The sequence below is a fragment of the Podarcis melisellensis genome (genome assembly GCF_964234715.1).
Source record: "Podarcis melisellensis genome assembly, chromosome: 3".
Taxonomy (NCBI): Eukaryota; Metazoa; Chordata; class Lepidosauria; order Squamata; family Lacertidae; genus Podarcis; species Podarcis melisellensis.
Genome location: NC_138530.1, coordinates 79,124,610 through 79,137,199, shown reverse-complemented (window position 1 = coordinate 79,137,199; position 12,590 = coordinate 79,124,610). Strand labels below are relative to the sequence as shown.

The 12,590-nt window shown below is 39.2% G+C and overlaps 1 protein-coding gene across 3 annotated transcripts in view; it reads right to left on the bottom strand.

Moving 5' to 3' along the window:
- The window catches only part of RNGTT (RNA guanylyltransferase and 5'-phosphatase), a 128,659-nt gene that overhangs the window by 30,983 nt on the left and 85,086 nt on the right, over positions 1–12,590 (bottom strand). For all 3 annotated transcript variants that reach the window (XM_081905565.1, XM_081905566.1, XM_081905564.1), the window contains one exon: positions 1,873–1,973. In XM_081905565.1, coding sequence (XP_081761691.1) covers positions 1,873–1,973 — 101 coding nt within the window. The remainder of the gene's footprint in view (positions 1–1,872; positions 1,974–12,590) is intronic.

The window sequence follows — 12,590 nt, the reverse complement described above, 5'->3', positions numbered from 1 at the left end:
ATTATTATGCCTTTATTGTGGCAAAACTGGTTCCTGATAATTCTGTAATATTTTGCAAAATATAAAGGTTTGCAGTGCTTGAACAGAAGCAGAAATTCTGCAGCAATAAATTATTATTTATCAACAATTACTGTTTGATAGGTTTTGTAAAAGAAAATTATTTCAAATAATTAAAACTAGCTGGTTACAATGTTAAACATTCACATTAAAAAGTGAAGTTATTCCAGTTCCTATATTACATACCCATATGTAGTTTAGCTCTAACAAAGACAAGCATATGATTTTTCACACTCATTAGAACCACTATGCAAGATCATTTGTATCGTCAATGACAAATCTGCAGTTATTAGGCTAGCTTATTCCTACCACTGCCATTATTTTAAAGAAACTGACAGTTTCTTTCTTCCTTTCCCTAATTTGAATGAAATATCTACCACATAACTCTGCTTTTTCATCACGTCAAGGTACACACCTGATTTTGGCAGACCAGAATATAACTTTTCTCATTTTAAGACAAGCAAAAAAAGCTACTCAGGATATTGCAATTTTAGCAAACTTAAGAATCTGTGATCCCTATACACGACCTCCCCCAAAAGTTTATTAAACAAGAGCATTTTTTGCATAGCTCTAGAACAGAATGAGCAGATTCTTTGCTGCTCTAGAATATCAAATGCTAAAATGATGAGCCCCTCCACTCACACTTTCAAAGCACCTTCCAATAATTATTACAGAATGCTTCTTTGTGCCCATCCATTGAAGCCGAGTGCATCTAGCCATCCTTTCCTAATCCTTCCTTGTGCCTTGGAAAGTCCAACTTAAAGCCACTGGCAGGGCTTGAAAAGAAATCCACAGAGCCTCATGCAATATCAGGACTAAATAAATAAATCACTATTCCATGATTGCCTTTCTACCCTCATCCTGAAGAAGAGGTGAGGAGCCTTTTTCAGCCTGGGGGGTCACACTCCCTTGTGGCTGACCTTGTGGCATGACAAAAGAGGGCAGGGCAAAGTTTGTGACTTTCTCCTTTTCTCTGCAAGTTTCCGTGTTTGCTGGGTGTGCCTCTACCTCCTCTTTAAGCTCTCTCTATCCTCCAGATGAGGGACGCGGGTGGCGCTGTGGGTTAAACCACAGAGCCTAGGACTTGCCGATCAGAAGGTCAGCGGTTCGAATCCCCACGACGGGGTGAGCTCCTGATGTACGGTTCCTGCTCCTGCCAACCTAGCACTTTGAAAGCACGAAGTACAAGTAGATAAATAGGTACACTCCAGCGGGGAGGTAAACTGCGTTTCCGTGAGCTGCTCTGGTTCGCCAGAAGCGGCTTAGTCATGCTGGCCACATGACCCGGAAGCTGTATGCCGGCTCCCTCGGCCAATAAAGCAAGATGAGCACCGCAACCCCAGAGTCGGTCACAACTGGACCTAATGGTCAGGGGTCCCTTTACCTTTATCCTCCAGATAGGCTTGGTTTTTTCCAGTGTAAGAGCTGTGGTAGCTTTCCCTTTGTGAGCCTTGCTGTATTTGCTGGCATTGATGATGCAGCTACTCAAAAGTCGCTTTCTAAATTTGGGTCTGTTAACCTGGCACAAGGGAAAGCTTTGTAAGAGAAAACTTGCGGATGGGGTGGGGGACTGCTACAGCAACACATAAAATTGCATTGCTGCTTGGAATTAAGCATATGCTTCCTCAAGGCTAGAAATTATTTGGAACCTATGAAGAGTCTGAAGAATTGCTAAAGAGGAATCTTGAAATAACTCTGGTCTCACCCAGCTTCCTCATCCGCAGCCCGCTTGCCTGCAACACACCTAACAGTACACAGTCCACTTATATATAAAAATGAGGCTAAAAATAAGATGAATGGGAAGAGCTTACATACCCTTCTCCACCAACTCTTGTTATTTTTAGACGAAAATCCACCGAATTCAGACTGGGTGGCTTCCATTTCAAAATGTCATCACATCGTCCCGGCTTGTATTTCTTAAAAAAAAAAGAATAAAAATTAAAGGAACGTTGTTTTGTTTTTAAGCCAGCATTTGATAGCTTGTCAGATATTTCAGAATGGCCATGTCTGTACTGTAACATCCCAAAATTCATGACTGGTGCATTAACATGAAGCAGGAAGTAATCAGACCTATTAGAAGATGGCACCATGCTATATGGGATTTTACAAGCCTCTTCTGTAAAATATATGTTGCCCCTATGATTCTTCTTAATCTGCTAAGGGGGATATTTGGGGATCAGTGCACACAGTTGTCATGTGGTCCAAACGGTCAGATGTACTAAATGAATTAATGAAATAGCTGAGTTGCCCTTGCCTTGCCAAATCCATTAAGTTACTAAGCAAATCTGGTATGGCTAACGATGGATGTTTTGTACCTTTATTCCAAAGCTGGTTTGTTATAAATGTAACACAATATGCAATTCAGAAAGGTAACAGGATAATAAAACACACAAATTATATCTTCTAAAGATAAGAATCAGCTTTCATAACATTGTGATCATTTCAAACTCTTGCATAAGTGTGTCAAAATAGGGATGGAAGTTTGAAATTCAACCAAGTCTGGAAAAAAAACATTCATGCAAGCATTTTTGCAAGCATTTTTGCCATTTCAGGGAGGAGTCATGAAAGTGACTGGAATACTAAGCAGTGAGTGGAATACTAAGCAGTGTATGCATAAAGTTAAAACTCAATTACGATTTCATAGGACACAATGTGAATTTCTGGAGGAAGCCACAAGTCAGTGTTTCAACAGCTCTGGCTCTAGCAACAGCTTCCTCAGTAACACCCACAGCAGTTTTGACAACAACCACCATCTTCCTGCATGGGAACATACACCTATAACCAAACACACCAAAATGTAGGTTAATGGAACAGAATACTCTTTGGAGGAGCCACATGTGAACACAAAGAGCCCTGCTAAAGCAGACAAAAGGCCTACCTAGCCCAGAATCCTGTTCTCCTAGTGGCAATCTATATGCATATGGGAATCCTGAAAGCAGGAAATATGCACAACAATACTCTTCCTCATTTGTGCTCCCCAGCAACTGGTATTCAGTGACATATTGCTTCCAGTCCTGGAGTTGTCCACAGCTATCATGACTAGCAGCCACTGATAGCCATTCTCCATAAATTCAAACCCAATTCAATGTGCTTAAATAGCTCAGGACTGCAATACCTCAAGGACCACCTCTTTCCATATGAACCTACCTGGACCTTCAGACCATCATCTGGGGCCCTTCTTTGTCTGCCTTCTCCTAGAGGTCTAGAGGGTAGCAACACGAGAATGGGCCTTCTCTGCAGTGGCTCCCTGTATGTGGAATACTCTCCCCAGGGAAGTTCACCTGGCGCCTTCATTATATACCTTTAGGTGCCAGGCAAAAAGGTTACTTTGTAACTAGGTCTTTGGCTGATTTGATTGACACCCTATGCCCTTTTAAAATGTGGGGTTTTTAGGGGGGTTATTAGGTTGTTTATATTTTGATTATGTATTTTGTGGTTTTATATTTTGATTTTGTTCTGTGAACTGCCCTGAGACCAGTGGGTATAGGGTGGTATATATATTCAATAAATAATAATAACAATAATAAATTTGTCTAAAACCATTTTAAAGCCATCCAACTTGGTGGTCATTATGTCATCTTATAGAAGTAAGCTTCTTAGTTTAACTGTGAGCTAGTTATGTGAAGTTATGTGAAGATTAATGAAGTGGTTTCAGTTACTCAATTTCTTTACTTTTTATGTATCAAGTTTTATTCCCCATCTAAAAAAGAGTATCTGGAAAAGGTATGAAAAACAAGGAACTCAAATGAATGTCTACCTTAGAACGAAAAATTTATTTAGAAAAAAGATGGCTGGAATTGGGAGAGGGGAAATCATGATATATCATGATTGCATGATTATAGAAGTGGGAAACAGATAAAGAAATTTATCTTCCTCTCTCATCATATTCAGACTCATTTCTCCCACGCAACAGAAGAAACTAAGGAAATGAACCAGTGTTTTCATAAGCAAATCCCATTGGATGCAATCTCAAGGTCTGAATGGCTCTCAAAGTAAATGCTATGCAAGCTGCTACTTATACTTCCTCTCTATAAAAAATATGGAAATCTGTAGGTAGAATCTTGAAGCAGTATTTGGCAGAGCATGTTTATAGAGATTTGACTGCGGCTGTCATTCTGGGCATGTTCTTGGTGAGCGGCTGAAATAGCCACAGGTTTCTCTTGCATTGGGTAAAAGCCTATGAACCTCCCCGCCACTTTTGCATTTAAAAAAATAATCAGTTAACAGGTTAATATAGTATGCTATGCATGGAACATGCTCACGCCCCTAATTCTTTATAGCCCTCAGTACATCAGTGCTTTAGCCTGCTGCAAAATGCCCCACCTCCAGCCAAGATGTTCAACAATTATGCAGAGTTTACTGACATGTGTTATATCCAATTATGATCTTCCACGGATGGAAGGCTCTTCAATGCAGTGGAAGTTTCAATCAGCAGGACAGACAATGAGGCTACTTTGGCAATTCCATGCACCCTGGTCTGCACCAGAGTTGGGGGGGGGGTCCTTTGGAACAGCATAGAAGGTGGTGCAGGGGTCTGCTGGATCTACAACAGTCACTTTCCTCCCCATCTAACTGACATAAGTCTCTCTTGAATCATAGTACCTTATGTTAGTGGAAGGTCACCACTAGCTATAGCCTAGTACGATCCAATGTATGACTTTATGGAAAAGCAGAGAGAATGTCATTTTCTTCATACTGGTCTCTCTAGCCAACTAACAAAAAATGCCTGGTGTTGTTTGGGAATTCTAGGAAACAAAAAACATAGTGCAGTTTTGAAATCAGAGGTTAAAGTCAGTGTTGTTGTGAAAGGTTCAGTCCATCATCTTGATTCAAAATGGTGCTATACATAACCAAACATAGACAAAACCTGCTCCTTGATCTCAGAACCACCATGTAAATTTAGTTGTGATATCTTACTAGGTATCCAAATGCATACAGAAGAGACAGAGAGACAACCAACTTTCCAAAATATGTATCTGATGCAGTCATTTCTTCCCCCAGCAAACTAACAGCCAACACATTGTGATGTTCTTCCCAGGACTCCAACAGACATTCTTCTTCCTGAATTTAACTTGTTTGAGCATAGTCCTTTATTTCCATCTTCTAAATATTGCCACCAACAAATGTCTGTATATTTAAAGCTATGGTTTTCCCAGTAGTGATGTATGGAAGTGAGAGCTGGACCATAAAGAAGGCTGATCGCCAAAGAATTGATGCTTTTGAATTATGGTGCTGGAGGAGACTCTTGAGAGTCTCATGGACTGCAAGAAGATCAAAACTATCCATTCTTAAGGAAATCAGCCCTGAGTGCTTACTAGAAGGACAGATAGTAAGCTGAGGCTCCAATACTTTGGCCACCTCATGAGAAGAGAAGCCTCCCTGGAAAAGACCCTGATGTTGGGAAAGATTAAGGGCACAAGGAGAAGGGGAAGACAGAGGACGAGATGGTTGGACAGTATTCTCGAAGCTACCAACTTGAGTTTGACCAAACTGTGGGAGGCACCATGGAGTCACGAAGAGTCGGACACAATTAAACAGCAACAACAACAAATATTGCCAGTCACAATATCAAAGTCATTATCAAGAATGTATCCTAATAGGCACTACCCAAATTTCTGGCAAAAGCCTACCCAAACTCATTTACATGCAGTAGTTAAGTCTGCATTTTTGCCACCTGAACTACCATATTCCTCTGAGTCCTATTTAAACAGCTGTTAGGAGATTTTACATGCAACATGACATCAAGTAATTAAAACTGTTGCTTGAACATTATTACTGTAACATTACATTAGTTAACTTGTATGCCTAAGATTTCTAACCTTAAAAATTAAACACAGTTATTCAACTTATATAGTCCATGCAGAATTTCAGATTAAAAAAATAAGTGTTCAACTTGACTGGGAGAGAGTGAAAGTTCTTATACTGGAGGTATGCTATCTCAGTGGAAGAATTCTGGGGTATTTTATAGGAGCTTATACAGAACTCTGGGTAAGGCTGCCAGGATATGCTATCACTATTCCTGAATGAAAATTCACTTATTGCTTCTTTGTGGTTCTGCATTACAAGTGATGGATAAACTATCTTCCACTTTCTTGAGCTTTCTGCTGAGGAACTCTTAATAAGTTTCCAAGAACCCCCAGGATTCCTCAAAGCAAAGTGTGAAAACCACTAATTTAACAGGCCCATTTGCTTTTAAAACAAACAAAACCACCCAAAGCTGATACCTGAGTGATAAAAGACATTATAGAATATGAAGATTCATTCTGACATTTTTAGATATAAGGCTCTTTAATAACACAATTTCTGCCAAGAACTGCAGTCTCTCCATTCCTCCTTCATAATTGCTAATAATTAAATGTTATGATTTAAATTCTAAAAACTGTATTATTGTAGACATAGCAGTAGCTGTAAACTGTTGTCCAGACAATGCCAATCTTTAAAATGTTCACATTTTAAGTCAGAATAAGCACATCCTACCAGAAATAATCATGGCTAATGAAGACAAGACTTCACCTCTGCTATGAAAGGATGAGTGTTTGCAGCTCAATCTGTACCTGCCTATCTTAGGGCCAAACTAGACACAAGACCATTCACATTGTTTTAAATTATTTTTAAACGGCCATTCATGCAAATTGTCAGAATGGAGGAATGGGCACTTTCCCCTAAGGTAATAGTAGGTGGGTATCAGTTTTTAGATTGGGACCACAATAAGGCAAGGGTTAAAGCCCCTCTACTTATCCCAATCTGGGACCCTGAGACTATTTGCTAGGGGGCGGAATCACGCATTCCCTCCATACCTAAAATTTACTGTTAAAAAGCCATCCATGCAATTTCAGTTCCCCAATCCTCCTATATACTTTCCCCATGCTAGCAACTGCACTGCCAGACATAACTTCATGTCAGTCTCATAGCTACCTGCAGGTTCTCTTTTGGTTTATCCATGTCTATGATATCAATATCCTGCTTAAAAAAATAATAATCTCACACACTACACATCAATGTGAATGTTTCTGATATAAAAGTATCCCTGGTGAAGGTAAAATTGTGTTGGAAGCCTACAATATGCTATGGCAGAGTCAGCCAGCATAGTGTCCTCCAGAGGTTCTTGGGACTACTGTGCCCATAATCCCTGACCAATAACCATTCGGACAGGGGGTGATGGGCGTTGTCACCCAACCACACCCAGAGATCGCCACATTGACAGCTCCTAAATGACTACAGGCTTTATCAAGAGAGCACAAACAATGTCTGCTGCCAAAAGGCCCAGTGCCTATGAGCTTGCTGGGGATCCTTCCCTAGAGATCCTCTTCTGCTTTAGTTTTACCTTAATATAAGCTTTTTGCCCCCCCAAAATTTTAGATCCTTTGTGGATCATTCTCTTGACCCATGGCTTCTAAAGAAAATTGCGTGTTTACTTTTCCTTATCACCAGCTTCCCTGGAACTTATCCTAAAATAGCCAAAGTTTTATTACATTAACAGAGTTATTATGATGGAAAAACGACATGTTAAAAGGTGTTTTCTTTAACTGAGAACTCTCCATTACACCAGCAATCAAGGCCAGCCTTGAAACTAGCTTTAGTTTGGGTTGTAGAAGTCTGGGCAAAAGAAACCAGCCAAATATGGGCCCCACACTTTCTTCTTTTTCTTCTTCCAAATAAAGGCCCAAAGAGGTATTGATTTGGTGGTAACCACTTACCTCCAATGATGTTAGAACCCTGCTGACTTCTGCAATGCGTTTCCATATATCTCCATCTAAGATAAAGCATATTAAAGCTTTATACCTCTGGAAATATTTTTTTAGATTGGAAGAAGAATTCCACAACTAGAATAGCACTCCTGGGATTTGAAAATCCAGGAGATTAATCAAATCATTTAGGCTGAAAAAATGTTTTGGACAAGCATTTTCTCTGCTTTATTATCTAAACAAAAATTTGCCCATACACCTACACTTATGACAGCTAGTCTTAATCAGTAGCGATCTGCCTTGGATTGCCATTGTCCTTACCCTTAACTGTCCATGATAGGAGAGAGGGAAATCACACACAAGATAAATTACTTCCTCTCAAAGGCTGAGCCATTACCATGATTACCTAATTTGCCCAACCTTCCAGAAAGACAAAAGCCAAACCTTCCATTCATTAGTCTCACTTGGTCAAGTCCCTTTGGCAAACCGCTTCTGGAGGGTGAAGATCCCCAGTATTATCTCCATCTACATTAAATGTACTTAGGCATTCAGCTGCAGATACCACAAATGAAAGAAATTCTCACAATTTAACAATAGTGCTGTCTACTGCTATGCATTCCATCCATTCCCTAACTCCATGCTTCTAAACACAGGGTGAAGTAAGTCCCCACACTTATGCACTTGGATCATTACAACCTGCAAATTTAGCATAGGAGACTTATTTCCCTTCCTTGATTGTTTTGATTGCAAGAAACATAGTTAAATGGTGGTGCAGGGTAATGTTACTTTGCAAGGGACTGCCATCTTCCACACACTTATGTAGTAATAAGTCCCATTGAACCCAGTAAGACTTGCTTCCAAATTGCACAGGATTGCACTGTAAATTATCTTTCAGCTCTGATGACCTTGGAGGTCGGCGGTTCAAATCCCCGTGATGGGTTGAGCTCCTGTTGCTCGGTCCCAGCTCCTGCCAACCTATCAGTTCAAAAGCATGCCCAAAAGTGCAAGTAGATTAATAGGTACCACTCTGGCAGGAAGGTAAATGGTGTTTCTGTGTGCTGGCCACATGACCCGGGGAAAATGTCTGCAGACAAACACCGGTTCCCTCGGCCTGTAAAGCGAGATGAGTACCGCAACCCCAGAGTCCTCTGCGACTGGACTTAACTTTCAGGGGTCCTTTACCTTTACCTTTTTAAAACATTCATTTAGACTATAACTGCAAGAACAACATGCTTATCTTAAAATGAAACGGTCAATTCAATAATTTCTATTGCCCTCCCATACCTTTCCCTCTGGCTTCTGGTAGGTAGCCATGTTGGTCTGACGCAGTCGAAATAAAAATAAAAATAAAAATAAAAATAAAAATAAAAATAAAAATAAAAATAAAAATATTATTATTATAATAATAATAATAATAATAATAATAATAATAATAATAATAATAATAATAAATGTCTAGTAGCACCTTATAGAGCAACTAAGTTTGTTCTGGTATAAGCTTCCGTGTGCATGCACACTTCTCTGGCCTCACAGACACACCAGCAAATTACAGGTTAGGGAGGTTAATCTGGAGGCCATTTTTGGGATTTCTCCGCAAGCCTGTGATTATATCTGTGAGATGGGATTCTGTAGAAAAAGATAATGCTAAACTGTTGAAACAGTCTCTTTGTTAAGCAGTGCTTTCTTTTCTGGGGGGACACAGGGGTACGCATGCCCCTAAACATTTTGTGAATCTAAGTTTGGCCTCACTGAGGGGCAGTATTTCAATATGAGTAGGAAAATGAGAGTACTCCTAAACATTTTTTAGGGAAAAAAGACTGTTGTTAAGTTAATGGCTCTAGTCATGTCTGTTAAGTATCTTTTTGCATAGCTAAAGAACTGCACTCGTGTGACCATAGAAACTAAAGAGCTGGAGCTCTTTCAAGAAAGTGGGTTGAGGGAGGGAGGCCTTTCCCTGGCTGGAGGTTATATCATTCAGAGTATTGAAGCTGTACAAAGCAGCAAGAAATTCTGAACTGGGCAGGGAAGAGACAGTAGAGGCTTGACATGCTTTCTGAACTGAATCCAAAGCTATGGGCTTGGGGGTGGGGTCCTATAAAATTAATGGGGAGTGAGATCTGTTAGAATGTTAAAGCCAAAGACCTTCCATCCTATGCTAAGCCTTTATATGTGTATAAATAAAATCATATAGCATGAAGATACAAGGATCTGAAGTGATCTTCAGTGTAAGAAAATGAAAAATTATGTATGTAGTGGCACCCCCTGAAATCTCTTACACTGCTCAGAGATTAGGGTGCACACAATTTTATATATATATATATATACATTTCAGAAATACAAGGTCTAAAAAAATTCAATTTAGTTTTGTAGTTCTTAATGAAAGGGATCACAAATATATGAATGTGCATTTTGCATCTCTCTTCCTCATATAAAGGAAGGAGGTATGCATTATTTACTGGGATCTTTTAAGAAGTTTACTATGTGTCACAGAGAGTGAAGTGATATATTTTAATGTTTCTCTCTGTGAAAAAATGCTTCTGCTTGTGGCATATAGGGAAGCTAGTGGGCCTAGAGCAGGCGTGGCAAAACTCGGCCCTCCAGCTGTTTTTGGACTACAACTTCCATCATCCCTAGCTAACAGGACCATTGGTCAGGGATGATGGGAACTGTAGTTCAAAAACAGCTGGAGAGCCAAGTTTGGCAATGCCTGGTCTAGAGACTTATGCACTGTAATCCTCATGGTAGATCGAGTCTGTACCGTTTAGAATGTCAGACAGAGAAAAATGAACACATCTGATTTTAAAATAATGTCTCTTGTTCCAGTAATTGCACAAAGCATGATTGAATTTCATCAGTTAGAGAGGATTATGCACCTTTATGTAAAAGGTTTTATTGGGTTTGCAGGGACTCCAAACAACAATGGCAAGCAAATAATATTTAGAAAATTACAGTAGCTATTACAGCTTGGACTTGCAACGAAATATTGTCGTCTACAGTGCTTCTGTTCAGACTTCCAACCACTCCATTACAGTGCCTGTAATGGTCAGTCAGCATTCCATGCCCCCTTGAGCCCACCTAGTCCTCCATAAGCTTTTTTGGGCTCCCCACCACTACCTTCAAGGTTATGTGTCTAAATATCTTCTGTACTTCTGCAAAGCCTAGAGGTCCCCTCCCCAACCTGCTGATATCAGCCTCCTCTGTGTTGATGGCGCTGACCAGCTACGTAAGAAGTGACACACAGAGAACTGAGTGCACTATTCACGTATATACTAGACTTGTCAATACTTTGAGATATTTCAATTGTTCCTTAGTCTTCAGGCAAAAAGCATGTGATCAACACATTTTTATTGTACATTATATTTGTAATTACAGCGGTTAAATGTCTGCTTCTTACGTGCCATAATTTAAACTCAGAGCTCAGGCCTCATTAAACATCTCATTTCAAAAGCCTACTAATAGCTTTTCTTGATATTCCACTGAGCATGACAAAAACATGACAAATTTTTCTCCATAGCTACCTTCATTTAAATATTATAATTAATCCCATTATTTATTTGATATGATAGGGGAGGGGTTTTTTTGTTTTTTGTTTAATTGTCACGGTCTAAACTCTGTTGTAGCATTCCAATAACACTTGTACTAGTTGGTAGTAAGAATCGAGACCACAGATAATTAAATATTTATTTATACTTTTGGCTTTGATAACAATCTGACAAGTTTTGGCAATAAGTTAATAATGAATATGTGAAATATGGAATGGATGGGAAATTGTATGTAGAGTAAGAAGATATTCTTTATTCTATTATGTTAGATAAAAAAAAATCTTTCTTTTGGTTGATTTGTTTTATATTTTTGTATTAATGGATGATGAAGAATGTTTCTTTTGTTTATTTCAATTAATCAAATAAAATTATATATATATATATATATATATATATATATATATATATATATATATATATATGCTTTCGTAGATTTTCACGGGTACAGGAATGCAGGTTTTGGTGTCCTCGGGTGTCTTCCCGTGTAAAAGTTGGGGTGTCTAGGCGACGTTTCGACGAGGTCTCACTCGTCATCTTCAGGCCGAAAGCACCAGCCTGAAGATGACGAGTGAGACCTCGTCGAAACGTCGCCTAGACACCCCAACTTTTACACGGGAAGACACCCGAGGACACCAAAACCTGCATATATATATATATATATATATATATATATATATATATATATATATATGTATGTAGCTGAAAACCTTCAGACTTAAAGCAGCTACAAAAATTATCAGTGTTCATTTTCTTAAGCTTCATGGTTTAGCAAGTGGTCCTCTATCCCATATGATTATGATCATTAAGACAAATGGCAGTAGGAACCGGAAGAAACTATTCAGTAAGAGAAAGGCTAGAAAACAAGATGAGTGCCACCTTAATTCCAATGGCTAGTATGATAGTCCTGCTGCTTTGAGACAAATGAAATAACCAGCAGGTAGGGTAAATGTGTTAGTATCATTAAAAAGTGAGTAATTAAACTCCATTCTAATTTGATTTGCCAGTTTGCCAAGCACTCTTTCCCTGAGTTATGAATAAGGTTAAGATCCAACAATCCTGTGCAATGCTTCCTAATTTGGTTAATTGCATTAGTTAATCCCCAAAGATGAGGTGGGGAGATAAAGTTAAGAAGTTATGTTTGGGTTATAGAGTTCGTTAAAGTACATAACACGCTGAACCCTAGTAGCTAAAACCACTAGTGGAAAATGGCTGCATGATCTACTGCCACCACAGAATGCAAATTCAGTCATCGACATAGTCTTCATCTTTCTGAAATATCAGCCTGCACACATATGCAGGGCTCTGT